This window comes from Phytophthora sojae (genome assembly GCF_000149755.1).
Source record: "Phytophthora sojae unplaced genomic scaffold PHYSOscaffold_7, whole genome shotgun sequence".
Classification (NCBI taxonomy): Eukaryota; Oomycota; class Peronosporomycetes; order Peronosporales; family Peronosporaceae; genus Phytophthora; species Phytophthora sojae.
In genome coordinates, this window is record NW_009258121.1 from 1,104,184 (window position 1) to 1,131,160 (window position 26,977).

A 26,977-nucleotide genomic window follows, 5' to 3' on the forward strand; every position below is an offset into this window, starting at 1 on the left:
CTCGCCCACGCTCTTTTCTCGAAGTGCCGGCGCCAGAACAAAACGCCTTCGTTGCTCCCGATAAATAAAGATGACGAGGGAGGCACACCTCGCCGCTTATAGCTGTCGGCCATGGTGTCTTATGCTCAAGTTTCACATTGCACTTTGGATAAGGTAGTAATATGCATCGTTTGTTACTCTACACAGAGCCTCTACGACATCAACTCAGACCCAGTGGATTCGGCACCGAGGGAACTTGTGCTTGACGGTGGAGAAGTACGCCGCCGTGGTCTCCATGTCGGCGCACGCGCCGATGTACAGCGTTTCCAGCGGGGTCTTGCGACGCGCCAACGCACGGAAGGCGTCGATTGTGAGCTGGTTGCACGCCTTGATGTTGAGGTGCAGCAACTGCTGACAGCGCGAGACGACGGCTGCGAAGCCCTCGTCCGTGATGTTGTAGCAGAACTCAAACGACAGTCGCTGCAGGTTTGTTGCGCGCGGGGCCATCGCCTTGAGACCGACGTCGTCAAGAGCTACGCAGCCCTGCAGTAACAAGGTCGAAAGCTGTGTGCACCCAGTCGTGATGGCCACCAGGTCGCTGTTCTGCAATGTCCTGCACAGCGAGAGATTGAGAGACTCGAGTTCACTACACTTGGCGATGGCTGCAAATGTGGCGCTCCCCAGCGTCTGTAGTGCCCCAAGGTTCAGTGAGCGTAAGGTTTGTCGGTTGACGGCGATCAGTTCGGCCACGCCACGATCATCCAGACCTGCACACCCACTCAAGTCCAGCGCTGTGAGCTCACACACGGATCTGATCGACTTCTTGTGGGCGATCTGAATGAAGTCGTAAAAGTCGGCGCCCTGCACCTTCGGACAGCGCGCGAACGACAACGACCGGAGATTGGGCTGCATTCTCATGAGGAAGCGAAGGGCGGGCCCGGAAACCTTCAGACAGCGATCCAGCACAACCTCCTTCAGCGTTAGCGACGCGTGCTGAGCCAACGCCACGACGGACCTGTCGGTAATGCGCCGGCACATGGTGAGGTCGACCTTCTCTAGATTGGGGCAGTTGGCTACGATGGCGACGATGCCGTCGTCCCGCACGCGCGAGCAGCCGGACACATCGACCTTGGTGAGCTTTGGACACGCGCGCGAGATGGCCACCAGCGACTCGTCCGTGAGCTTGATGCAGTGCAGCGCCAGCGTCTGTAGACTCACGCAGCGACAGAGCTGCTCCAGCGCCGTGTCCGAGATCTGCTTGGACTCGACGTCCACGTGCCGCAGCTGCTGGGAGCCGAGGCCCTTGACCAGGTGCGACAGCAGCGGCGACGTGACTCGCGGGCCGTACAGCGCCACGCTCTGGAGCTGCGAGGTCTCCACGGACAAGTTCCGGCCGCTTCTGCTGCGTCGCGGCTGTCGGTCGAGCAGCACGGCCGCGGCCGCCTCCAGCTCGTGCTTGCCTGTGCACCACGTCTGCAGGCACAGAAAGTAACAGGGTGAGTCGATAGCTACCGGTATAGTACCAACACAGCGCATAGAGACCTTACCAGGTCCACGTGCTGCTCACGGCGCACTGACGCGAGCGTGAGGCGGCGCCAGCGCCTGGAGACCCGCGCGAGTCCGTGCCAGCGGTCCTGCAGGTGCACGAAGCTGCACACGTGCGCCGAGAGCACGTGGTCGGGCAGACGCTCGATGGCCGCGGGCGTCGTCATGGCCAAGGCCGCAGTCGCAGCGAGTCGGGAAGTGGGCCATTCCGTCGAAGAGGCGTAACCACTTCAACGTCGTTGAAGTGGGTGTGTACCACACACCTCAATAGCCGATTCCATCGATGCCCGACCTGCTGGCCGACTGCCGCGAGCTGCAGCGCCGCGGGCTCCTGTCCGCGCAGCAGCTGCAGGAGCTCGAGTCGTCTCTGGGCTGCGCCGCGTCCGCGCCGGATGCCGTGCGCGAGCGCGTGTCGGCACTGCTCGTGCAGGAAGCGGACGCCATCGTGGAGCGCGTGCGACAGCAGTGCAACCAGCAGGAGCAGGAGTCGCTGGGCAACTCGGAGCTGGCCGCCGTGGCCGTGGGCGGCGCGTTGGGCGCGTTGAACGCCTGGCTGCGGCCGACCCCGGCCCCGACGGCCACCGCCAAGGCGCCGACGGTCTGGGCCAGCGCGTACGACGGCGCCATGGCCACCCTCAACGTGGCCAAGCGCAAGCGCCGCGTGCAGCAGCTGCAGCTCAAGCTGCTGGGCGGCGACGTGGCCACCTGCAGCCACGTCGTGCTCTGCATCAACGGCTTCATGACGCAGAGCGACGACCCGACGCGCAACTGGCGTGCGTGGACGCAGGGCGACGAGCACGCCGCCGTCTTCGCCGTGCAGTGGGAGGCCGGCGACGCGGCCGCCTGGAACGAGTTCTGCACGCACGTGAACGACAACCTCGGCAGCGCATCCGTGTCGGCCATGGTCGCGCACTTCACTGGCAACCCATGGCACAGCGCACAGGGCAAGGCGGAGCAGGTGGGCGTGCTGCTCGCGCACGTGCTGGCCGAGCGGCCAGCGCTGCTGCGCGGACGGAAGGTCTCGCTGTTCGGCCACTCCCTGGGCGGCGCCGTCATCTACAGCACCTTCCAGGAGATGGCCAAGCTGCGGGAGCACAAGCAAGGCGACGGCCTGCGGCTGATCGCCAATGCCGTGAGCTTTGCCGGCGCGTTCATCCCCGACGCGCAGGGGCTGGACAGCATTTCACACGCTCTCGACCCGAACGGAGGCAAGTTCGTTAACGTGTACTCGGTCCGTGACGGCGTGTTGTCCAAGCTCTTCTGGGCGCTGCAGCTTCCAGGCCCGAACGGCCCGGCGGCTGCAGGCTGCCAGGCCGTCGCTTTCGCTGCAGCGGCCACCGCCAGCTGCATCAATGTGGAGGTGTCGGACCTCGTGCTTCCGCGCGTGGAGAACCACTTCGGCCACAGCTACGTCCAGTTCATGGAGGCCATCAAGGCCCGCGTGCTGCCGCACCTCTTCCGGTCCTAGAATCTCCAGCAGCAGCAACATACAGCAAGCACAAAGAGAGCCACACAACAGCGTATCTAACCATAAAGCACCTGCCATTGACGCTGCAGCTCGTCCACTTCCTCCTTCTCCTCCTCCATCTACTTGAACATGTTGCCGAACGCGCTCTTCTCCTTGGCCCGGGCGTCCGCGTCGTACGCGCGCTTCTTGACCTGCAGGGCGCGGATCTCGTTCCTCACCGCCGCGTTCTTGGGCTCCTCCTCCAGCAGCTCGCTCAGCATCTTGTACGCGCGCTCGTAGTGCGTCAGCTGCGCCATGGCCTGCGCCTTGCGGAAGCGCGCCTTGCTGTGCTGCGGCTCCAGCGCCAGCACCTTGTCGCAGCAGTCCAGCGCCCGCTCGGGCTGCGCGCCGAGCTTGAGGTGGCACAGCGCCATGTTGGACCACGCGGCCACCTTGACGGCCTGGATCTGCGCGCCCTGCTCCTGCGAGGCCGTCATGCCCGCCGCGCCCTGCGCGTACTGCGACATGGCGTCTCCCGCGACCGACAGCCCGTTCACGTAGGCGAACACCTTGGCGTACGACGTCAGCGCGCGCTTGAACTCGCCCTGCTTGGCCAGCAGGTTGCCCTGCCGCTTCAGCAGCTCCGCCTCCTCCACCTTCTCCCCCACGGACAGCGCGCCCAGGCGCGGCTTCCACCCGCCCAGCAGCTCCTCGTCGCTCACCTCCAGCTCCACGGCGTCCATCGTTGATGAGGGTATCTTCTGCGTAACCAAGTGGTGTAACCCAGTTACGCCAACTTCAACTCGCACCACGTCTCGTTGGTGTTCGCTCACGCTCCGATGTACGTCTGCCCATCGGAGCGTGAGCGAAGCTTCCTCCTCGAACTATTATACATGTTGCATTGAGTAGATGGCTAGATATCTCGCGGCATGCAGCGTAAGATCAAGCACAAGGTGACGAGTTGTAGTCTCAAAACCTAGTGTTAATAACGAGGTGTTATTGCAGCTATGTATGCTTCTTAGACCACGAGAATTGGGTCGTTCAAACGGATTGAAGCAAGTACGCGAGCAAGGCGACGTGGACAGGGGGGGCAGCCGCTCCGACGAGGCTGATGATGCCTTCGGGGTAGCAGTCGGGGTCTTCGTCGTCGACGTACTCGAGCCAGCAGCCGATTTGGACGTTGCGGCAGCAGTCGTCGCAGTCGGCGTAGCAGTCGTCACGGTTGGGACCACGATCGTAGTTGAGCTCGTGCTGAAGGAAGTGAGCGACAAGGGGCCGGCGAGCGAGACGAATCCAGAGGTCTGCTGGTTCGTGGTGCACGTGTTGCCGCTGGACGAACCGGAGGCCTCAGTCGAGCCGACAAGAGCGACGGCGGCAAGAGTGAGGATGGTCTGCATGGCAGTCGGTTCGTTGGCGGGTTGTGAGGAAAGTAGTTTGTGTGGAACTGTGCAAATTGTTGAGTGAGGAGTGAACGCAGCTTACCCAGGTACGTTTCGACTCGAAAGGCTTGCCACTACATGTACACCACTACATGATCATGTACTGTGGTGCAAGTAGGGCTTCATGGAAATGCATGCATCATCGATGGAACTGTTATCGATTACAGGACAGAGTACCTCGTGCTGATGAGTCCTGTAATCGTTCCCAGTGTAGCGGATCCGGTAGCGTGTCGGACTGCAACGAACAGACGCACACGATAACGTCAATAAACGGTGAGAATCAGGACTTCTGTATCTTGTATCTTGCGTGCCCGTCTCAATTGTAGGAGCAAGAATCGGAGCTGTGTACCATAGTAGCCTATCAATCGCTTTTTTTTTAATCAAGGCAAGAAGTGGGCATGGTTGAGGAGTGTGATGGAAATTCAAGTTCATTTGTTGCTTTTGTTGACTGCTCTAAGCCTCACCTGTAGAAGAAGACAAAATTGATAACCGCTTCCTTAACGAACATCTCGATTTACTAGGTACCTTTACGTAAATGGGTTAGCTGTTCGGCGAGTTATCGACGTGAGGAATCCAAAGTTGACTTGCTAGATGCGGAATAATTTGCGCACGGTTTTCTTCGAATTTAAAAAGACCGCTGATTCCACCAATCCAACCTCTTCTGGGTGCTGCTGAATTAATTGGCACTGCCAACTAAGTGACGCTTTCACGTTTTGTGTAGTAGCTTCTCCAAAGGACTTGCCGTCTCCAGCCTAATTTACTTGCCTTTACGAACTAGTTTCGAAAATCGCAAGTCTGAAAAGCTATGGAGGGCATTTTCTATCAACTGAGTGGCCATAGGCTATGGCCCATAGCATGCCGCAACAAGAGTACGGAGTAAGTCAACCAGTTTTCAAAGACGAGTTGCATCAGATGGATCCATGGGGCCCACTGAGCGCACCATGCAAAAGGATTCACAATGCATAGCTATCCCTGCACCTAGCGATTACATTACATTGAACAAAGACAACCTCATCGTCCTCTAATCGAATGCTGATCTAGCGTGTAGTCGAAACTGCTCGCTCGCTACTAAAGGCGCTGCACTGACGTCGTGCTTCTCGCCAACGAGAAAAGAGGCAAGAATTTCATCGTGCAGTGAGAAAAAAAAATATTGAAGCAACGTGGCACCCCATCACCAAGTTAACAGCTGAAGCTACTTAGTCACGGGCACTAAATGGAAGACTACTGGAGGGAGGTGCAATGCTACAGCTATATAAGAAAGTTCCTATTCTCACCCCAACACTTAAGGCGGGGACGGGAGGAGGTACCAAGAATCTTGGTTATGTATCTTGGTCCAAGATACATAACTTCTGATTCTCACTGTTCACTGACATGACCGTGTACATGTACGTCTGTTCGTTGCAGTGTCCGAATGCCCGACTCCTACACACTACTTCGGGAGCGATTACAGGACCCTTTTACAAAAGTAACTCTGCCCTGTAATCGATAGTAGTGCCATCAATCATCGATGCACTCATTTCCATGAAACGCTATTCGATATATGAAGATGTAGTGGCAAGCTGACAAGCCTTTCAGCTCAGGACTTGTGTAAACCGTGTTGGTCCTCATTCCCTAATTTGCACACCTTCACGCAAACCACTTTCTTCCCAAGCCGCTAACGCACCTGCTGCTATGAACGCGCACACCATCCTCGCTCTTGCCGCTGTCACCTTCGCTGGCTCTGTCACTGCCGACACGTGCTCGTCCACGCAGCAGAAATCCGCATACGTGACGCTCGCCAGCGTGTTGTCGCTCAGCCCCTTCCAGGGGTGCGCGACCGACTCTGGCTACAGCCTCATGTACTCAACCTCGCTACCCTCAAACGACGAGTACGTCAAAATGTGCGCGTCGACGAACTGCCAGTCGCTGATCAAGTCCATCATCTCGCTCAACCCGCCCGACTGTACCATGTCGGTACCGACGAGCGGCCTCAACGTGAACGTGCACGAGCTGGCGAACGGCTTCTCGTCCAAGTGCTCGTCGCTGTCGACCAGCTCGCCCTCTGTTACGACCGCAGCGCCAACTGCGACGACCGCTACGCCGACTGCGACGGCTGCCACCCCGACGGCGACGGCGCCTAAATCGTCCAACTCGACTGCTGGCTCCAGTACGTCACCGACGAAGGCCCCGAGTGCTACGACTGCCGCCCCTACCTCGGCTCGTGCCTGCTAAAGCTTTGACGAGGACTCACCAAGGAGCCAGCAGCGGCCTCTCCTCTTTCTGCATTCTTCCCTCGGTAGCGTTGGGCTAGCGAGCCACGAAACAAACAGTGACGTGTTGAGCATTCTACTTCAGTGCGTTCTAGTGCTTAGACCTCCAACTCCTTGTCTTCTGTCTTCCCGACGTGGCGATCATATTCGCCCACGTGAGCCGGGAAACCCACTTCAACTCCCCCTCATCATGCAACCGATCTCCCCTCATTGTGCAACCCCTCCGTTTAACACCCTTTTCTGGCGCGTCAGTGGCGACTTGCGTTTGCGGCGGGCACACGTCCGCTTCCGCTTACGCACGCATAGCATAGCTAGCATCGCGGCCGGCCATGAGCGGAGTGGCCACGCTGTCCGAGGACGAGTACGCGCTGGAGGACATCTCGTGGGACGAGATCGACAAGCTCAAGTACTACGTGGTGGGCCCCACCATGTTCCTGGCCGTGCGCGCCGCCGTGTACCCGAGCAACCTGGTCAAGACGCGGCTGCAGGTGCAGTCCAAGCACAAGCCGCTCTACTCGGGCACGGCCAACGCGTTCGCCACCATCCTGCGCCAGGAGGGCGCGCGCGGGCTGTACAAGGGCTTCGGGGCCAGCACGGCCAACGTGCTCACGGGCAACCTCTACATCTCGGTCTACGAGAAGTCGCGCAAGGTCTTCAGGGACCACACGACGGCCGGGGACAAGTGGGCCAACTTCGCGGGCGGCGCCTGCGCGTCGCTCGTCTCGCAGACGGTCGTGGTGCCGCTGGACATCGTGTCGCAGCGCATGATGCTCAGCGGCCAGGGCCAGGACGTGCGCAAGACGCGCGAGCGCGCCAAGGGCTTCCTGGCCGTCACCAAGCAGGTCTTCCGCACCGAGGGCCTGCGCGGCTTCTACCGGGGATACGTGCCGTCCATCGCCACGTACGCGCCGTCGTCCTCCATCTGGTGGGGCTCCTACGGCCTGCTCGTGCCCGTGTACTATAGATTGATGAGGAAGTGGGAGACGGACCCCTTCTGGAAGCAAGTGGTGGCGCAGGGCCTGAGCGGCGCGAGCGCCGGCATCATCACGGGCGTGCTGACCAACCCCATGGACATTGTGCGGACAAAGGCGCAGGTATATACGCAGTACGGCGCCATGGACACCCTCAAGTATATTTTAAAGACCGAAGGGCCGATGGGCCTCATGACGGGCCTCTCTGCGGTACGTTGCTATTGCTGCTGGCTGCTGCTGCGTAGTTGAAGTAGGAGCGACTGACTAACTAACTCATGTTGTTGCTTGTCGTGGATTTGTTGCAGCGGCTGCTGGCGATGGGGCCGTCGGGTATCCTCATGGTCACGTCCTACGAGTTCGTCAAGCGCGTGTGCCGGAAACCGCAGGAGCCAGACGCCGACGCCGACGATGATGCGTAACTCGACCGCTAGATAGTATCCACACAATAGTTTTTGCCGAGCCAAGCCCTCTCCAGAGAGAGAGAGAGACCCCGTCAATAGACATCGTTTACATTGTCCGATCGAGCTACCAGCATATCTAGCACCTACTGGCCTCCATACGCGGGAGGTACGAGCTACCGCTGTGGAAGTTCGTTGCCCATAGTGTGTACGAGCTACCACTGTAGACGCTGTCCGTACTTGTCCTTAAAGGACCCTTCTCAATAGAACTGGCTGAACACACGCTTGCCATCGAGCGCCCGCGAATCAACAGCACACGTAAATGTTTCCTCAAAGCTACTCAAACTTGGCTGGGAGCACCTGTGGTGTGCTGCATCAGTACTGGTACTGATGGTAATTGATGTGGCAAGGGCAAACTGCAACATGCACAGGTGTAGCCGTGCAGAGGCCTCGCGGCTTGCTGGATGGAGTTATGAATAGCGACATGTGCTATGCACTTCCTGCCGATAACTGAAAATTGCCTTCGAGGCTACTGGGTCGACATACTTTTGGCACGGTAGTGTAGCGGCATGTCGAGTAACGGTACGCAATTAAACCGTTGGGGATATTCACCCCCTCATTCATCGAGTGTTCCCAGTATAATACTTATCGCACTCTTCTTCGTCTGAATATTGCTGTCGGTGTCTCGCTTTATCACGATACTCAAGCGGTTGTGTTACTTGATTTCTAGTAAAGTTTGATGACTTCTGAGTAATTTCAGAGGAGACTTCTAGTTATCTGCGGAAACCCCCGGAAGGAACAGGAGGGGAGTACAGCGCGAGTTTGTATGCGAAAAAAACTAATTTGCATACGTGAAAAAAGTTAATAGGGAATTCAAGCGTCAACTAACCGAAAACAACCTCAGACTTGTTGTAGCATGTTTTACAATTAGTGAAAACCAGCGCAACAGCCAGCACCTTACGCTGATGCAATTAGCTTCTAGATTGTATAGTGAAGTAACTTCGAAGGAAACCATGCACTCGAAAGTCCGAGCACATTATTCGCTACTCTAGATTGTAGGTAGCCGACTAAACCGCATCAAATTCAAACTCAAATTTACTCACTACTCTGAAGTCAGAGGGATGTACTACGACCCCCAGATGTACTGCTGGGAATGTGTTCCTAAGAGTCGCTGTTGACCGCATTAAAGCCCTTGCGAGCACACGTGCGACTACAGAACTTGTGGGCTGACTTCTTAGCACAAATAAAGTGACGAACAGCAGCGTTAACATTGATATTGCTTGCATTTGCCACACAGCTTGTAGCTACCGGTACAGAAGTGATGCACCTGTCGGCCGCATACACAACACGGAGAAGTCTCCGATATGGTACTCCTGGCAATTGCTTTGCGCGCATTAAATGACACGTTCACGTGCGGTTGGATGTCGAAGAATTGAGGGATCCTAACTGATGCGTGAGTAGTGATAGCAGCACTACGATCAGCACAGGGCTCATTAAACCAACAACCGAAACCCCATAAAACCTTTATTGAGTTTTCTTTAACCTTTACTCCCCACAGAGCCCACGCGTGGGCCCATCTATAAATATTTGTTTAGAAGCTGCTGGGAATGGCTAGTGTACGTATTGTGCCTTTCGGTCATTTTGCCGAGTCCTACGTAGGACTTTGGAGGTCAGTTAATCTGAGGTTGGGGGTCTCTAAATCTGAGATGCAAATCTCGGACGAGTCCGATGAGCGGTCTCCCGGAGGCTCTCCGTTCAATGGACGTCCAAGCCAAGCAAGCTTTGTTTGGGGAAGCAATCAGTGATGGAACCCACGAAGGCGAAGGGAGAAGACTTGGTTGTTTAATGTATCGACCGCATCGTGCTTACCTAGGTTTATTCTGCGTCTGACATACACCGTATTAGAGTCAGCTCGTATGAAAGTCCTGCCACAAGACTTGACAGGAGTCCTTCGTAAGACCTCAAACCCCGAATGCCGTGAGAATCGGCGACATTCGGGCTTTCGGCTGTTTGTAGGACCTACGCAAGTGCTTCCATCGGACTAGCAATTCTTGGTCCTAATTCCCTACGAGGGGCCTGCTAATCTTGTAACGGGGTTACATGGAATAGTGACCCTGCCACTATTCCGGGATGGCTACATCGGTCACTCCCCTGGATAGTGACCCAAGTGGCCTCAGAGCCAACAGATACATTTTGTATGACACAAACTATAGGGAACTTAGGATTTGTATGCAGGCCAAATCTGTACCAACCTATAAATACATTCAGTCTTAGATCTACCGCTTTTCAAGTCAAGTCGTCCCCTTCAGACCAGGGACACGTGAACGGCTGTTCACTTGGAGTTTGTATACTCCTGCTTCCTCTGTTAAGAAGTGCTCACACTTGGTAGCACTTGTAGTCAATCCTACGCCTACGCGGGTAGATTGGACTACCTGAATCCTCTGTGGTCTCATCGAGTGAGCCAAGATGGATCGTACGGAGTTTCCCCATCTGAACGACTCGCAGTACGAGTCCGTTTGTAAGATGGTAGGCATCTTTGGGACAGATGCCCTGCGTAGCTTGGCGGCGGCGACGCCGGCTGAGCAGGTTGAGCGTATCAACGCGTTCGACACCTACGAGCGAGGGCTCATCGCCCACGTTCAAGGGCTGCAGGCCACTGCGGCCGCGCCGAAGCCGGTGCAACCGAAGCCCCTGCGGCTGAAGGTTCACCCCTTCGAAGGGAAGGAAGGAGAAAACCTTCACTTCTGGGTTCGAGAGGTTGAGCTCGCGATGGACGCGGCTCTCGTCTCGGACGAGCGACTCCGTGTCACCTTTGCGCTCTCCAACCTTAGTGGTCGCGCTAAGAGTTGGGCGTATACGCGCGAAGCGACGACGCCTGAATGCTTCGCATCATGGTCCTAGCTGTGCGAGCAACTGCGGGCCGCGTTTCTTCCGGCGAACTACGAGTACCGCCAGCGTTCGCGCTTCCTCGCCTGCAAACAAGGAAGGCGCGAGCTGCATGAGTACATCCAGGAGATGCGAGTGCTCACTGCCTCTTTGGTGGGGAACCCCCTGCCTGAACACATCAAGGTGACCGTGTTCACGGACGGTCTGCGTGTCGGTCCTGCCCGCACGCAACTGTTCCGTGTGCAAGCAAACACTATGGAGGAGGCGATTCAGATCGCCCTCCAGGAGGAGTACAGCCACAAGCAGGCTCGTACCCCAGTCATGGTATGGCAGAGCAACCCTGCCTCTGGCGGTGCGCCTAATGGTAACTCCGGCAATGGAGCGATCAACGGGCAGGTTCCCATGGATCTGGGCATGGCCGAGCAGAGCGACATTCGCTGCTACGGCTGTGGCAAGCTTGGGCACATGAAACGTGCTTGTCCCGCGGGAGGACTGAAGAAGAAGTTCTCTTCGAAGCCCTTTGGCTCTAGCGGTCGCTGGCAGAAGCCGCGCCCCAGGAACCAGGGGAACGCCGGACACCAGTAGGGGCGGGGCGCCCTACTGGGGAAACACTAAGTCTTCATGAGGGGCGTGCGGGTGGCGCACGCCATGGGGACTTAGCCCCTGAGAGTCTCTGTACTCTCGAAGCGGAGAAGGGCAGCGGTGGGCTGCTTGTGGTGCACGCGAGTGTACCGGGATACGATCATCCCTTGAGAATCTTGATCGACTCTGGGGCGTCCAAGAACTTTGCGCGCCGCCAGACTGTCGCACGCAATCGCGACAAGTACGCCGATGCGCTACGAGGCAGCAAAGGCAACGGGCTGGTCTCGGTAAGACTGGCCGACGGTACGGTGGTAGAAGTACCTCGGGTCCACATGGACCTCACTGTCAAGTTCGAGGACTTCGACAGCACGGAGCCGTTCTTGGTCCTAGACATGGACAAGTACGACTTGATCCTTGGAATGCCGTGGCTGGAGAAACACGAGCCTTGGATCGACTGGCGCGGCAAGGCCATCGGGGCCAGCCGTCCCCCACGCTCTGACAGAGCTTTGGTGAGTCATGTTCCCACCTCTGGCAGCAGCTGGGGCGCCCGCGAGGGCCGCCAGGGCGCAGCAGCGTCTAATCAGTTCTTGGGGTTCGTCGAGACTGACGACGACTCCGACCGGGCCGGACAAGGCCTGAGAGTGGAGGTGCCGGACAGCACCTACAAGGTGGGTAACGTAGGTCCACACGCGGGTAACGAAGTACCGCAGGCAGCAAGGGCTGCTGGAGAAGGCGCCGCTGGCGTTGGCGCGGGTAACCAAGTTCCACGCGAGGTCACTCAGACCGTAACTGATGAGGAAGGCACTGCAGGCGCTTCCGATGTGGGTAACATAGTTCCACAGGAGGTCACTCAGACCATAACTGATGCGGGAGTCGCTGGAAGCGCTCCTGGTGTGGGTAACCAAGTTCCACACGGCGAGGTGGGTAACATAGTTCCACCCAGCAAGGCGGGTAACCAAGTTCCGCTCAAGAACAAGGCGGGTAACCAAGTTCCGCTCAAGGACAAGACGGGTAACGTAGTTCCGCACGAGATCGAGAAGATCGGTGGTGCCGTCAAGGCGGCGCCACGAGACGAAGACACCCGAGGGTCACGTCGTAAGCCGGGCCTAGTCGTGTGGCCGACGACGCCAGTCGCCAGCGACTCCGAGCCTCCAGCCAAGGCTCCAGCCGCCGAAGAGTGTTATCACATCTTCGACGGCGTGACCGGTCGTCGGGTCAAGACAGGAGCTGTCGAGCTTACAGCTCTGCTCGAGGTTTCAGAGTTGCTGAACCTTGAGGAGCTCGCCATGGAGGACTTCTTGGCCGAGCTAAAGACCGGGGAGATCGCAGAGTTGGTTCTCCTCCGACCGGAGTTCACGTCGGCCGAGTTGAACTCGTCCTCGATCATGGACCAGGCAGTCCTGGAGGAGTTCCAGAGACAGCGCGCGTCGCGCATGGGCTCTGAGATTCTTAAGAACCCCCGGGACCCGGTGTACCCCTTGGTGAAGGAGTTCGAGGACGTGGTGTCCAAGGATCCACCGTCCAATCTCACTCCGGACAGGGGAATCAGGCACGAGATCGATCTCGTGCCGGGCACGAAGTACTGTGTCACGAGGCAATGGCCTCTTCCCCGGGAGCAGTGTGAAGTCATTGATGCCTTCTTTGCCGCCAAGGCGAAGGCAGGCATGGTGCGGGAGTCGAAGTCCCCGCACTCGACGCCTACCTTCTGTGTTCGCAAACCGAACGGAAAGTGGCGTCTGGTTCATGCTTATAACAAGCTGAACAGCGCGACAGTGCCTGCGCAGACACCGATCCCGCGCAAGGACGTGTTGCTCAACAACATGGCCGGCTGCACGCTGTATAGCGCGCTGGACCTGGTGGACGGATACTACCAGATCCTGATGCGCGAGAGCGACATCCCACTCACGGCTGTGAGCACGCCGAGCGGTATGCTCTGGGAGTGGCTGGTCATGCCTCAGGGGCTTTCTAACGCCCCGGCAACGTTCAATCGCTTGGTCACACAACTGTTCCGACCTTTGCGTGCGTTCACACAGACGTACTTTGACGACATCTTCGTCCACAGCCGTGCCGAGGCAGGCCAGACGGCCATGGAGGTGCATCTCCAGCACCTTCGACGTGTGTTCGAAGTCATGCGGGCGAACAAGCTGTACGCCAACATCGACAAGTGTGCATTCGCAGCTGAGGGGATCAAGGTCCTGGGCTGCTTCGTCAGCAGCGCCGGGGTCCGGGCGGACCCGGAGAAGGTGAAAACCATCGCGGCTTGGCCGCCACCTCGGTCGCAGAAGGACCTACGACAGTGGTTGGGCCTCGCCAACTACCTGCGCAAGTATAGTGCAGGCTACGCCTAGCTGGCACGGCCCTTGTCGGATCTCCTGAAGAAGGATGTCGCCTGGCGCTGGGAGCGTCGCCATCAAGATGCTTTTAACGACATCAAAGCGAGCTTACAGCGCGCGCCAGTCCTGGCATTGCCGGACGAGACGAAGCCTTTCAGCGTAGTCTGTGATGCGTCTGACTACGTAATTGGCTGTGCGCTATTGCAGGCCGACGATGAAGGCCGCGAACGGGTCATCTCGTTCCAGTCCAGGCAGCTCAAGGCAGCCGAACGGAACTATCCAGTCCACGACAAGGAGCTACTTGCCATGAAGTACGCTCTTGTCAAGTTCCAAGTGCACCTCCTGGGCTCGACGCCCTTTGTCGTTTATACAGACCATGCGTCCTTGCGGACTGCCGTCAACACGTCGCATCGCTCACAGCGGATGGTGCGTTGGCTGTCATTCTTCGCGGAATACAACTTCCGTGTCGAGTACAAGCCGGGCAAGTTGAACGTGCTTGCCGACGCGCTGTCGCGCCGACCCGACTACGAGCTTGCTCATATTAGTCGGGTCACGACGGATCTGTATGATCGCATCAGGCTGGGGTACCGAGACGATGCCAGTCTCGGACCTCTTGTGCGGTTCTCGGCCGCTGGCTCGGAAGCCAAGGCCGAGTGGCTCACGCCCCGACAACGTGCAAGGCTGCACCGCTATGAGTGGGCTGACGGTTTGCTCCACTATAGGGTCGAGCCCGAGGATCCTCCCCGTATTGTCGTGCCCAACGACGTGGATCTCAAGTACGACATCCTGATGGAGGCGCACGACGCTCCATCCAGTGGCCATCTCGGCCGTGAGAAGACGTACGCGTCTGTCTCGCAGTTGTTTTGGTGGCGTCACATGTACAAGTGGGTCGCCACCTACGTCCGTACGTGCGAGACGTGCCAGCGCGTGAAGCCTGCCGGTCACGCCTCGGCACCATTGCAGAGCCTGCCGGTCCCAGCGGACGGCTGGAAGTCGATGAGTCTCGACTTTGTCTTCGGCCTCCCGGCCGATGCCCGTGGCAACACCGGTGTTGTTGCTTTTGCCGTCTGAGCAAGATGGTACACTTTGCTCCAGTTCGTGACTGGTGACGAGGTCGCTCGCCTGTTCATGGACTGTGTCTTCCTGCACCACGGTCTGCCCGAGACCATTGTCTCTGATCGAGACCCGCGGTTTACCGCTGCGTTCTGGCAGACGCTGTTTCGCCTTCTCGGCACACGGCGGTCGATGTCGACGGCGAACCACCCGCAGACGGATGGCCAGACGGAGCGCGTCAATCGCGTGCTCGAAGCCACGCTCCGCAGTATCTGCGCGGAGATGCCCCGCTCTTGAGCTGATCGCTTGCCCATGGTTGAGTTCGCAGTCAACAATGCGGTACATGCATCGACGGGCTTTACACCCTTTTACCTGAACGGGTTGCGCCACCCTCAGGTGCCGCTCACATTACGAGGCAGTGCCGGGGCTTCGGTCCTAAGTGGGGGAGAGGCTCGGAAAACCTTTTCCTCCCAAGTCTCGGACGTGAGTCCAGCCGCCTTGCGGAAGCAACTGTCCTCGTTTGTCGAAGCCAGGCTGAACATAATCAGCAGAGTGAGAGACATTTACCATGGCGCAAGCCCAAGATAAACAGAAGGAGTACTCTGACCAAATGGAAGAAACATGAACGTGTTTAAGGTTGGGGATTTAGTTCTCCTAGATACTAGAAACCTACCGCTAAACACTGTTAGCTCGGTCGAGAGCAACAAGCTGAAGCACCGCTTCATTGGACCCTTCACGGTCCTCAGCCGGCATGGCGTGGCGTACACCATAGAGTTGCCCAAGTCGATGACGACTCACCCGACGTTTTACATGGGTTGTCTTAAGAGGTACCATGACCATCTGGCTCTGGCTGCCCCGCAGGAAGCGGTGGGTGGCCCGGTGGAGAAGAGCGCAGCTCCTCGAAGCGCGGCGTCGAGTCGCGGTAAGGCGCCTGATACGCGCGCTGGTCGTAAGACGGCGCGGCGTGCATCGGAGCAGCATACGCAGGGGGCCCCGTACGAGCCCTGGCCAAACTGGGCCTGATACGAGTGGGGCTTCTGCTGCTCCGGATACGGCGCGTGGCCATGAAGCTCGGCCCGAAGGCCAGCGAGCTGGTTTCGCAGCGAGTCGTAAGACGACAGGTCGGCTCGACGATCCACACGGCCATGGAGACTGCGAGTTTCTTGATAGAGCGAGGCAACATCCTCACGGAGCCGCTCCACGGCACCAGGCTGACCAGCACGAGCGGCAGCCTCGCCACCAAGGCCGACGCCTAGCGCGATCTCGAGGACGTACACACGGTCCCGGAGAAGACGAATCTCCTCTTGCTGCAGGGCCACCACCTGACTCGGGGCCCCAGCATACGGCTGCGTCGCCTCAGGCTCGTAGCCATGGCCGTGTGAGGCCACCGCCGGCCCTCCTTGATCGTAATGGGCAGATCCACTACCACGTGGAACGAGTCGTCCGGGAGCGGCGGCTCCATGGCAAGCGCCAGCTGCTCGTGAAGTGGAGGGGTTACCCTGAGTCGGATAACTCGTGGGAGCCCGTTGAGCAGCGCCAGGCAGACTGCCCGAAGGGTGTTGCGATATGGGACGAGAAGCAGCGGTAGCTTCGTAAGTAGTCCTTGGCTTCTTGGCCGGTACCCGGGGCACGGTAGCAGACGTAGTCGCACCACGCCCACGCTCTTCACGAGCTTTGGCTCTCGCCTCTTGCTTCAGCTCGTCCATCTTCGAGTGGAGCTTGCGCTTGCTCACGAGTTGAGCGAACTCGATGCGGAGCTCGCGCACGTCCAGGATTGCGGACAGAGTGCGATCCTCACGGAGTTCTTTGAACTCTTGGTCGGAATACCCTTTGCGCTGGACGTAGCGCCAGAAGAGGTCTTCCACCTCGCTCCTGGTCGTGTTGTCATTCGGCTTGACCCAGTGGAAACCCCACACAGGATGGAGTCCACCCTTGTCCTCCGGCTTCTTGCGAAGCGTGGTGAACTCCTTCAGTGTGAGCTTGTGTGGTGCTAGTAGCACACACCGGGCGACTTCAACGTCGCCAAGAAAGAGTGGCTCTTTCTCAACAAGAGCACGCTCATAGGAACCCCTCGAGGTGTACCCGCCGATAAGGCCACGAGGAGCCGAGAGCTTCTCCAACAGCGCTGGCGCACCAGTGCCAGGCTCGGGCGGGAAGTAGCCCTGCGGGTACGTGGCATCCCCACCTGAAGAAGACTCGATGGCAGTCGTGGCAGTCGTGGCAGTCGGCTGCCTGGCATACACACCCGAGCTAGCAGCGTGGTATTGCTGCTGCTGCTCGTCGAGGTTGATGGAGAGCTCCTTGGGCTTGTGGACGGCACCCTCCTCGTCCTCAGACTCCGAGTCGATGAACAGCTTGGAGCTGGAGCCGCGAGGCGACCTGGAAGCTGAACGCTTCTTCGCCTTGGCCTCGGCGGTCTTCGCAGCAGTAGCCGCTTTCGACGCTTGGGCACGCTCACGACCTTGTGCCAGCGTCAGATGCTTGGATGCCAGCACCTCATTGGGCTTGGAGCCCGCGTCGCTCGGCGACTTCTCGGCCACGACCCAAGCGTCGGCCATGGCGACTTCGTCGTGCGACGGCTTGCTGTCGCCTGAGCCGGACTCGGCGTCCTCCGCCTCCTTCTCTGACGAGGCCTTTGCGTCGGCCGAGGCGTTAGTCATGTCGCCTGCCTCCAGCTCCGTGCCTTCGGCAGCGTGCGTGCTGCCCTCCGAGACGTTCTCGTCGTCGGGTGAACTCTCACCGGAGTACTGGACCATCGTGCAGTCAAAGACGGCGGCTTCCCAGTCGCGAGCCGGGCTTTTATGGCCCCGAGGACTCTCCTCCTTGCCTTGAGCGGCGTCAGGAGACTTGCTCCGAGCCCCGGCCTGACGGCCACTCTCCGGCGTGCTGCTACGAGAGCGCACCACCTCCTCGGCCGCCTTCGTGGCCTCCATCAGCGCGGACGACTCGTCCTTGGCCTTGGCCGCCCTGGTCTTCGGCCCTACGGCCCGCGGTTTCGGAGGTGCTTTCGCACTGCGCGCACTGCGCTTTGGAGGCATGCTTCCGGTCGACGTGGAGACCCTGCGGCTTGCTCGGCGATGCGCCAGTTGCTCTGTGAGGCCCGGGAGCCGAGGCGCCAGAGCTCGCGCCGTTGTCGATGGATCTCGACTTTGCGAGTGAAATGTGAGTCGCCGGCGTAACCTCGCTCTGATTGGTCGATAAGATCGAATCTAAGTGGGGGAGGATGTAACGGGGTTACATGGAATAGTGACCCTGTCACTATTCCGGGATGGCTACATCGGTCACTCCCCTGGATAGTGACCCAAGTGGCCTCAGAGCCAACAGATACATTTTGTATGACACAAACTATAGGGAACTTAGGATTTGTATGCAGGCCAAATCTGTACCAACCTATAAATACATTCAGTCTTAGATCTACCGCTTTTCAAGTCAAGTCGTCCCCTTCAGACCAGGGACACGTGAACGGCTGTTCACTTGGAGTTTGTATACTCCTGCTTCCTCTGTTATGAAGTGCTGTGTGCCCCGTCACAAATCTACTCCGATAACCTAGCCCCATCTTAGTAGGTAGCTGTTTTACACGTCCGATTTGACAAAACAACTGAAAAGCACAATGTATCGTTTAAAAATAGAGAGGAAGGTCTGAGCTATTTAGCGCTTTTTTTCCGGTCACAAACGAAGCTGTCTTCATGGTGAAACTCGGTGTGGGAAATCGTGTTCAAGGAAAGTCTAAGGGGACACTGGGCAAGGAGGGCGTTGTCCTGTCGATCGACAACAGCAAACGCCAGCCGTGGTACAGCGTTCAGTGGGGCGATGGATCAGTACAGTCAGTGTCGGCGCGTTCAATACAGCTACTACAGGCTCCCAGCAGCGACTCAGCCATGCAGAACCCGACTACGGAGCCTTTAGAGTCGATGATCGCTTTGCTGTTAGCTGGTGCTGGTGCGGGGCCTGGTCCGGGTGACTCGTCTTCTTCTGAGTCGGAATCCTCTTCAGACGAGGAGGAAGATGAAGAAGATAACGCAGATGATAAGTCTACGATGGTCTCTGGAATTTCTAACGACGGAAAAATACTTGCCCACAACCGCATCTGGGAATTTTGCTCCGACCTCCTTGTCGACCCTGCAACTTTGCAACGCAAGCGCAAAACTTTTTTTCGCTGGCCGGCGACGCTGGAGTTAGGAGAAAAGACCTTCGCCAAATATTTTTTTCTGATGTACCCGTGGTCGACCATACAAACTACTCTACAGCACACAAATGCCAAGTTGGTGGAGCGTAAGCAACGTCCAATTGCTGAGGGAGATTTGTTTCGCTTTCTGGGAGTTCGGCTTGCGATGGCAGTCGAGCCTCGACGCGGTCCCTTGCGGACCTACTGGGAAAGAGAAGTTGGTGAGGGTATGGTTGGCACAGCCGCAAACTTTGGTGAGCGCTTCTGCATTACACGACACGCCATTGAAAATATTTCAGCTGCGCTCTCTTTTTCCGATGATGTGCCGTCAGATGACCCATGGAAATCTATTAGACCGCTAATAGATGGATTTAATTCACGCCGCCGCGATGTAGTATCACCCGGGGAGATTCTTTGCGTGGATGAGTGCATGAGCGCCTGGCAGGGCAAAGAGGGTAAATACTGCCACGATGGCATACCTCACAAGACAAGAATCCCAATAAAGCCAGAAGGCGTGGGTGCCGAACTTAAAACTATCGCTGATGGTGATTCGGGTGTGCTGTTGCGGTTAGATTTGATGGAGGGAGCCGAGCGTCAACGCCAGAAGCCATACCACGCGTTGTTTGGTGAGGGTACAGCGATTGTTCTTCGGCTTTCTGAAGTTTATAAAGGTAGCGGGCGCGCCGTTGTTGCAGACAGCGCTTTTGCTTCGGTTAAAACCCTTGTGCAACTTGAAAATCTTTGAGGCCTTTACTTGATGGGAATGGTCAAAACAGCGTCTCGCGAGTATCCAAAAAAGTATATGACAGAGTGGTTTGGTACTGAGCCCGCTCGTGGGTCATTTAAGATGCTACAGAGCAAAACTCCCAAAGGCACCGCGATGTATGCTCTCTGCTGGGCTGACCGCAAAGCGAAGTGCCTCATCTCAAACCGCGGAACGTCGCTTCCTGGCAACGATAGCGTTCGCCGACGGCACAAGCTCATCCTAGACAACGGCCAGCTGAAAACAATACAGTATGACCGACGTATCCAGCGCCCGCAAATGGTGGAGCTCTTTTTCTCGAAGTTCTCGGTGATAGATGTTCATGATCATCTTCGACAGGGTAGCCTCGAGATGGAACGAACTTGGCACACAATGCAGTGGCAACATCGTTTGCTCGCTACGGTGTTTGGCATGGTGGTGGTGGATGCTTTCCGCGCCTATCAGTATGAAGCAGTCGAATCGGAGTTCTTAGAACCGGCTATTGTCGACTTCAACACATTCATCTCTCAATCAACTGGTATTCAACGACTTTGTGATGCACCGCTCGACGAGGGTCACTACTGCTGCTGATTTCCGTGACGACGTAGCGCCCCCAACTCACACACTGTATGCATTCAGTACGCTTCCCCAGTACAAGCGTCTTAGCGGGACAATCTTGCGTGCGCAGCGCAAATGCAGTATTTGCGGGCGGAAGGCCTCATTTTACTGCTCCGGGTGCTCTGATCCACTGGAAAACAATTTCTTTGGGGTTTGCGGCCTGAAGACAGGTCGGGACTGCCACTCACTCCATTTAAACACTACATTGGGCTAATTAGTAGCCTCTAAACGCTCTTTCTAATACATTTCCTCATGCATTCAACTAATCAGCTTGAGCCCACCCGTGGGATATTTGCCGATCCCACGCGTGGGCTTTTAAGCTGGGTAGTAAAGGTAATGTTTTTTATATTATCATCCCTGGATCAGCACTACATTAGTAGAATCTACTAATAGTAGTACTAGGGCCTGGTCGGGGAACGCTCGTCTCGGCTTTCGATCGTCTTAGACGATGTGGCGACATTTTTTCTTATTTTTGATTGGCCAGTTATTAGCTCGATCGGCTAGGTTCATCGTCTCCAGACTGACCAATCTGAGACGACTAAATCACCAGTCTCACTTTGGAGACGAGCGTCTTCACTGCGTTTCGATGGTGCAGAGCGAAAGCATCGTTGCTGCAGTTGCTGCGGCCACGAGGGCTCTCGCGACGGCGGTCCACACCGCTGTGTGGGCAATTTCGAACCCGAAGCAGAACATCCTTACCCTGACACCGCTAGAGTTTGAGGCTATGCTTTACGACGCGGTCTACGACGAGTGGTTTCGACAGAATCTCAGGTTGACACTGCTGGTCAGTGAACACTTTGCTCTGGTTAACAGAGAGTGTTGATGCTAAGACGGCCCACGCATATTTGATGCGCTTGGTGTCCTTCGTGTTCTTGAAGTTGTCAGCTAACTCTGCGTAACGGAGGCGAAAGAACCCGCTCACATCATCATCGCTCCATGATGCAGCTGGCCTGGTCGAAGCTCCTCGTCCTCCACGACCACCGCGACCTGCCCCGCGACCACCACGGCCTCCACCCTGCGGGGGTGCCCTCTCGACGCCGCTCCCGTTGGTGTCCGTGCCGCTTACGCTTCTCTCAGCAGCGTCTTCAGCTTCAGCGCCGCCCACAGGTGGAGCAGTAAGGGTGCCTTCCATGGCTGCGAGTTCTCGACTGTGATGGTGCTGAGTCGAGCAGCTTGACACACCAAAACTAAGACGGTCTCCAGCCAACCGACCACATCGGCGGCACACGCTGCTACCACCAAAACGGTGTTCCCCGTTCAGTGTGATTGCAGTCGAATGCTGTGAAGATTTGGTAGACCAGATATAGCCAGTTTTTGAGGTTCGGGTTGAACTTGTCAGGAGAGGGCGACAATAAATTACCTTACCGTCGGATGCACTGATTTTTCGAAAAATAAGAGCCGCCCCGCGCCCCCCGTTTTGGATGGCATTCGTCGATCGGCCCCAAGAGAGAAAGAAGCAAGAGTGAAGGTCCCTGCACAAGAATGGCGCGCACAACTGGCACGGTACGCTTACATGCGAGTCATGGGTAAGGAATATGTGTTACTGACATTTGCTTCTATTAGCCTGGCTCGTCGAAGCGCCCTCCAGGCCCCGAAGACGCCCATGTGACGCGTGCGCAGCGCGACAGTGCTGAGTCGGAGCGGAGTCGGAGTCGGCAGCGCCAGCGCGAACTTCGGCATGAAACGGACAGGACGCTGCGCGATCTCCCCCCGCTGCCAGTGTACAATCGCGGTGTGCTAGAAGCGCAGCGTGCCGCGAATGTGGCGCGCGCACGCCGCGACGAGCAGGAGATCCGACTGGCGATGGACGGGAGGTACAAACGCACTCGGAGTGCTACCGCCATGCTGCGAAGTGAAGATGGGAAGAAGGCTGGGCAGAAAGCCCGGGCTGAAGCCCGCGAGAAGAGCATGTACGAGCGGTGGGAAGCACGTGCCGTGCGCGAGATGTTCGGCATAGAGCCAGATTCGGATTCTGACGACGGCGCCCTTGCCGAAGCCATTTCCGCTTTGGACGAGGCCGACGAAGAGCTGTCTCCTGGCGGTACGGACGACTCCGACTACGAGGAGAAGACCCCGCCGTTCGGCACCGACCCAGACGCCAGTGACGAAGATGAGGAAGACAACGATGATGAAGAGCGCGAATCGGCCGCTGAAAACGACGGTTAAGAGAGCGAGGATGCTGACGAAGAGGAAGAAGGTGACGTCGGGAGTGGAGACCGCGCAGACGAAGTGGACAGCGAGGAAGACGACGAAGGGGACGAGATTCGGTTGGTACCCGAACCGAAATCTCACCGAAGTTCGTCCCGCACGTATGACCTTCGCGTGAAGCGAGTTGTGCCTGTGTGGTTCTACGGATTCAGCACCACGTTCGACTCGTGGGATACGTTCCACACCTCGTTCGACGACTTCCAGGCTCAGACATTCCAGCAGTTTTCCATGCAAACAAGTACGTCAGTTTTCCTGCGGAACAAGCAAATTCTCGAAAAGGACAAGGAAAGGAAGCGAGCCGCAAAGAAGGCCCGGAAACCGATCACCTTGGTTCCGGCGGAATGGGTGACGTACTCGAAAACGCTGGTCTGCACGCATGGTCAGCCCTACGAACCGAAGGGCAAGGGAAAGCGGCACCACAACAACGTTCGCGACACGAAGTGCAAGGCGAGATTGAATGTGCGTGTCGCTGCCACGTTCAGCGGAACTTGGTGTTTACGCGTGAACGCCACCGGCAAACACAATCACGACTTGAACAAGCATCTTTGGGAGAGCTACGCGGAGAACCGGACGGTGAAGGACCCGCAGTTGACGGAGGATGTGGCAGTGCTGCATAAGGCTGGGGCGAACACGCACGGCATCTTGCAATACCTGCGTGAACGTACAGGTAAAGTCTTATCACTTTCTGTGTGATTTTGGTTTGTTCCTAACTATTTGCTGTGGATATTTGGTGGTATGTTGTAGGCAAGAAAACCGTGCGGAAGGACGTCCACAACATGGTGCAGCGATACAAACTGACCGAGCAAGCTGCTCTTACTGATGTGCAACGCGCATTTGCAGTGATGGAAGAGTTTTGTCTGCAGCACGGTGGCAACTCTGCTCAAATTCTTGTGGATAGCGACTCCAACGTTGCTCGCGTCGCCACGTTCCAGTCCGCAAGAATGAAGCGCTTGTTCAAAGCGTTTCCGGAGGTGATTCTCGTTGATGCCACGCACGACACGAACGTGAACCGCTACAAGCTGTTCAGCTTCGTAGTGCACGACGTGTTCGGAAAGGTACTGACGTAGACAAGTTTTTTGTTGTGCTGTACTTTAATACACTATTCTAACCTTACCATAGGGTCAATATGTCCATCATGCACTTGTAGACAGTGAGCACAAAGACAATCTGCGCCGAGTGATGGAGATCTTCAAAGCAAACAACCCTGACTGGGCCAAAATCCAAGTGGTGATGACGGACAAGGCTGCTCATGAGAAAGAAGTTCTGCGAGAAGAGCTGCCCGACGCTCGGCAACTCTTGTGTCAGTGGCATGTGATTACCTGGCTGAAGGAGCAGGCTGCACGTCTGGCGTCATCGGTGAAGAAGTCGGTGAAGAGCCTGATGCGGTTGATGGTGTACGCAAGCAACGAGGACGAGTATGAAGATGCAAAAGGAGCTGTGTTGGAGTTGCTTGGAGGCGATACATCACACGAGTTGTACCGCACGTTCATGGCAAACTGGGACAGTAACCAGGACGAGTGGGTTTCCTACAAGCGCGGCAACACGCCGCACCTGACGAACAACACCAACAATAGGATCGAGTCCAAGTGGGGGAAGATAAAGGATGTTATTAACGACTCCTTCACTATCGACCAACTCCTGTCTACGCTGATGACGCTGCAGCACTATGCCGAAGAGCAGTATCTCGCAGAATACCATCGAGTTGGGAGCCGGCCTTCACGGGATTCGGAGGACCGCGAACTGACGCTGCTGGCTTTGCAGGTGAGCCCGTTTGCCTTCGAATTGGTCGCCAAACAGCACACCTTGGCAACCGGTCCGAACGCAGACTACACGGTTGAGCTGAACACACCAGGACGAGCCACTGTCACGAGCCCAAGGTCTGGAGAAGTGCATGAAGTCAACACGAGGGTAAGCTATTCAAGTTATGGTATACTTTTGGTCTATTCAGTTATCTTTGGTATTGACGACTGACATGTAATCTGTGCTGTACAGACGAACTCCTGCAACTGTATCTTCATGAAGACCTGCTTGCTGCCCTGCCGCGACGTGATGTACGTCCGGAGCACGTCCAACTTCGAAACAGTACTGCCCCCGATGCACTGTTTTCCTACACGATGGATTGTGTAGAGTCCAGAAAACAACATCGACTGGGGAGGAATTCCGTGTGGAGGGTTGAAGCAAGGGAGCTGTCCGTCTCGAGCGAAGAAGCGAGCTTTGTCGGGGGCTGCGATGTACATCGAAGCCAAGGCAACAACGGAGAAGATCATTGCAAGAATGGCACTTCAATCTACACCCACATTTCGGATCGCGCTGAAGTGGCTTCAGGATTTCTACGAAGCGCTCAACTCCGACGACGTGGTTGCCTTTGCAGAGCGCGAGGCTCCGGTATTCACGGGGCTTTCTCTAGTGACCTCCAGAGCAAAGGAAACCACCAAGGTTGAAGATACTGGCGGAATCGAAAGAAGTGAGGAGGAGTCCTGCAGCACTGCTGTTGAAGTCGATGTGGCCGCTGATGGAGAAACTCAAACGGGTGCGGAAGCAGAGGAAGATGGCAACGCTACACCCTCCGACCCAACCTTACAAGATTCTACCGAACCCACACAAGTCTCCACCGAATCGAGAAAGCCGTCAGAAGAACGCCCGAAGGCAGTCACGTGGACGTTTGCGGAGCGTCCAGTGATCAATGGAACGACCAAGGCTCAGCGAAAGCGTGCCCAAGCTAAACAAGACCGTGAAGCTGCATTGGAACTGGCAGCTAAGTACCGCCAGCGAAAAGCGGGAAAATTGGTCTCATTCAATGATGTTGCCGCTTTGCTTGACGGACCCTACAGTCTATTCCACTCAAAGCCTATGGTTGACGCGCTTGTACTGCCCCAAGTTGATGTTACCGGGCCGCTGTCCGTCCGAGCCTTCAAGATCGACCAAGACATTCCGTTTATCAAGGGTATCCCTCCGCTACCCATTGTGACGGAGGCTATTGACGCTATCAAGATAAGGCAGGACATCGACCTTCTTGCCTACTGGCCAGACTACGGCTACGCTACATTTGATCAGCTGGACGCTATGGCAAGCATCCTGGAGGCGCGTCAGCGATTCGCGTTGGTGATGCGCACTACAAAGTGGATTGACGAGGTGGAGTGGCGTGTTGCAAACCTTCGCGAGCCGTTCACGGACACGAGGGCAACCACAAAGGTAAGAAACAATTCACAGCATTTGAATTGAAGATGCACCAAAACTAACAAAGTATCTTGTGTATTGCAGAACGAGCACAAGGCTTACGTCGAAACGCTCAATCTGAGCGTAAATCGCGTGCCCGGTGAATGTGTGAACGGACACCAACTGCTGGACTTCCGTGAGAATCTGTGGCTGCATACCACGTCCATCTTGGTGTCGCTGATGGCTTTGCGCGACGCTTACCCGGACGTCGTAGGCATCATCAGCCCCAGCTATCACGACTTTGCGTTGCCGGAGCAAAAACGCAGGACCGCGGCAGGATTCGGGGCCAGCGACCCTAAGAACAAGCGTGTCATTGGAATCATTCACATCGAGCGGCACTGGGTGGCGTTTTTAATCGACAGGACGGTCGCCAAGGGCACGAAGACGGCGACATGCTTTATGTTCGACCCTCTACAAAGTCGAAGCAACTACACCGTCATTGAACAAAGCGTGCGGACCGTGATTGAAGGGGTGCTTCAGCTACGTGGCATGGTGAACTACGAGAAGGTGGAGTGGTGCACTCAGCAGGACAACAGTTCTTGTGGCGTGTGGTGCATCGCAGTTCTGGAGATGCTGCTTTGCGACGCTTCGTGGGACGACTGCATCTACAAGTTGCTGCCGTACCTGCGGCTGCGTTATCTGCAGAAAGCTCTTGCTTTCCTGGGCAAAGAGGCAGCTTGGGAGGGGTGAGAGGGTGACTTCAACTTCAATATACATATCATTTGATTTCGGTATTAATTTTGGTGTAACCGAAAATATTGTACCAAAATTAATTTCAACCATCACGAAAATCCGCTAAGTCCCACGATTCCCAAATCTAGAATCGTTCCGAAAAGACTGAATCTCAATGGTGTATTTTGCATACACAAAAACGAAGATAAAATAGTTTTCCCCTAGTTAATGGGTAACATTTCGACACGTGTTTTTGAGGAACAGCGGCACACCCTAAATGGTCAAATAATGGCCGTCTAAATTCGGTGGTAGCAGCATCGTCCCCACATCGGCTCGGTTCACCTTAGGGGTAGGCTTACCGGAGACGAGCGAGACTGAGACGATCATTCCCCGACCAAGACCAAGCCCTTGGTCAAGCCCTTGGTCAAGCCCTTAGACGAGCGAGACTGAGACGATCATTCCCCGACCAAGACC

The 26,977-nt window shown here is 56.6% G+C and overlaps 14 protein-coding genes across 14 annotated transcripts; 11 read left to right on the forward strand and 3 right to left on the reverse strand.

The window, feature by feature from the left end:
* Window positions 1-204: 204 nt before the first annotated feature.
* Window positions 205-1,691, reverse strand: PHYSODRAFT_516289 (hypothetical protein; the record flags this gene model as incomplete). Its single annotated transcript, XM_009533851.1, has 2 exons — window positions 205-1,452; window positions 1,527-1,691. The coding sequence occupies 2 exons, from the start codon at window positions 1,689-1,691 to the stop codon at window positions 205-207; spliced, it is 1,413 nt and encodes a 470-aa protein (XP_009532146.1).
* Window positions 1,692-1,807: 116 nt separating this feature from the next.
* Window positions 1,808-2,992, forward strand: PHYSODRAFT_516298 (hypothetical protein; the record flags this gene model as incomplete). The annotated part of the gene is made up of 1 exon (XM_009533852.1): window positions 1,808-2,992. The coding sequence occupies one exon, from the start codon at window positions 1,808-1,810 to the stop codon at window positions 2,990-2,992; it is 1,185 nt and encodes a 394-aa protein (XP_009532147.1).
* A 61-nt stretch (window positions 2,993-3,053) lies between these two features.
* On the reverse strand, window positions 3,054-4,368 carry PHYSODRAFT_347263 (hypothetical protein; the record flags this gene model as incomplete). Its single annotated transcript, XM_009533853.1, has 3 exons — window positions 3,054-3,855; window positions 4,076-4,222; window positions 4,261-4,368. The coding sequence occupies 3 exons, from the start codon at window positions 4,366-4,368 to the stop codon at window positions 3,112-3,114; spliced, it is 999 nt and encodes a 332-aa protein (XP_009532148.1). The 3' UTR covers window positions 3,054-3,111.
* A 1,713-nt stretch (window positions 4,369-6,081) lies between these two features.
* Window positions 6,082-6,621, forward strand: SOJ3X (elicitin; the record flags this gene model as incomplete). Its single annotated transcript, XM_009533854.1, has 1 exon — window positions 6,082-6,621. The coding sequence occupies one exon, from the start codon at window positions 6,082-6,084 to the stop codon at window positions 6,619-6,621; it is 540 nt and encodes a 179-aa protein (XP_009532149.1).
* A 367-nt stretch (window positions 6,622-6,988) lies between these two features.
* PHYSODRAFT_517693 (hypothetical protein) lies at window positions 6,989-8,049 on the forward strand (the record flags this gene model as incomplete). Its single annotated transcript, XM_009533855.1, has 2 exons — window positions 6,989-7,840; window positions 7,936-8,049. The coding sequence occupies 2 exons, from the start codon at window positions 6,989-6,991 to the stop codon at window positions 8,047-8,049; spliced, it is 966 nt and encodes a 321-aa protein (XP_009532150.1).
* Window positions 8,050-19,093: 11,044 nt separating this feature from the next.
* PHYSODRAFT_444785 (hypothetical protein) lies at window positions 19,094-19,612 on the forward strand (the record flags this gene model as incomplete). Its single annotated transcript, XM_009533856.1, has 1 exon — window positions 19,094-19,612. A coding segment is annotated over one exon (519 nt), but the record flags the coding sequence as incomplete, so codon positions are not given.
* A 237-nt stretch (window positions 19,613-19,849) lies between these two features.
* On the forward strand, window positions 19,850-20,621 carry PHYSODRAFT_517104 (hypothetical protein; the record flags this gene model as incomplete). The annotated part of the gene is made up of 3 exons (XM_009533857.1): window positions 19,850-20,008; window positions 20,063-20,214; window positions 20,363-20,621. The coding sequence occupies 3 exons, from the start codon at window positions 19,850-19,852 to the stop codon at window positions 20,619-20,621; spliced, it is 570 nt and encodes a 189-aa protein (XP_009532152.1).
* A 495-nt stretch (window positions 20,622-21,116) lies between these two features.
* On the reverse strand, window positions 21,117-21,539 carry PHYSODRAFT_336314 (hypothetical protein; the record flags this gene model as incomplete). The annotated part of the gene is made up of 1 exon (XM_009533858.1): window positions 21,117-21,539. One exon carries the CDS (start codon window positions 21,537-21,539, stop codon window positions 21,117-21,119), a length of 423 nt encoding a protein of 140 aa, XP_009532153.1.
* Window positions 21,540-21,889: 350 nt separating this feature from the next.
* On the forward strand, window positions 21,890-22,573 carry PHYSODRAFT_258990 (hypothetical protein; the record flags this gene model as incomplete). The annotated part of the gene is made up of 2 exons (XM_009533859.1): window positions 21,890-21,910; window positions 21,971-22,573. The coding sequence occupies 2 exons, from the start codon at window positions 21,890-21,892 to the stop codon at window positions 22,571-22,573; spliced, it is 624 nt and encodes a 207-aa protein (XP_009532154.1).
* Window positions 22,574-22,843: 270 nt separating this feature from the next.
* Window positions 22,844-23,682, forward strand: PHYSODRAFT_516678 (hypothetical protein; the record flags this gene model as incomplete). Its single annotated transcript, XM_009533860.1, has 2 exons — window positions 22,844-23,302; window positions 23,380-23,682. The coding sequence occupies 2 exons, from the start codon at window positions 22,844-22,846 to the stop codon at window positions 23,680-23,682; spliced, it is 762 nt and encodes a 253-aa protein (XP_009532155.1).
* A 112-nt stretch (window positions 23,683-23,794) lies between these two features.
* On the forward strand, window positions 23,795-23,950 carry PHYSODRAFT_421686 (hypothetical protein; the record flags this gene model as incomplete). The annotated part of the gene is made up of 1 exon (XM_009533861.1): window positions 23,795-23,950. A coding segment is annotated over one exon (156 nt), but the record flags the coding sequence as incomplete, so codon positions are not given.
* Window positions 23,951-24,103: 153 nt separating this feature from the next.
* On the forward strand, window positions 24,104-24,742 carry PHYSODRAFT_517941 (hypothetical protein; the record flags this gene model as incomplete). The annotated part of the gene is made up of 3 exons (XM_009533862.1): window positions 24,104-24,376; window positions 24,455-24,523; window positions 24,608-24,742. The coding sequence occupies 3 exons, from the start codon at window positions 24,104-24,106 to the stop codon at window positions 24,740-24,742; spliced, it is 477 nt and encodes a 158-aa protein (XP_009532157.1).
* A 564-nt stretch (window positions 24,743-25,306) lies between these two features.
* PHYSODRAFT_415082 (hypothetical protein) lies at window positions 25,307-25,810 on the forward strand (the record flags this gene model as incomplete). Its single annotated transcript, XM_009533863.1, has 2 exons — window positions 25,307-25,468; window positions 25,532-25,810. Coding segments are annotated over 2 exons (441 nt in total), but the record flags the coding sequence as incomplete, so codon positions are not given.
* Window positions 25,811-25,894: 84 nt separating this feature from the next.
* Window positions 25,895-26,521, forward strand: PHYSODRAFT_514867 (hypothetical protein; the record flags this gene model as incomplete). The annotated part of the gene is made up of 1 exon (XM_009533864.1): window positions 25,895-26,521. A coding segment is annotated over one exon (627 nt), but the record flags the coding sequence as incomplete, so codon positions are not given.
* Between the last annotated feature and the right edge of the window lie 456 nt (window positions 26,522-26,977).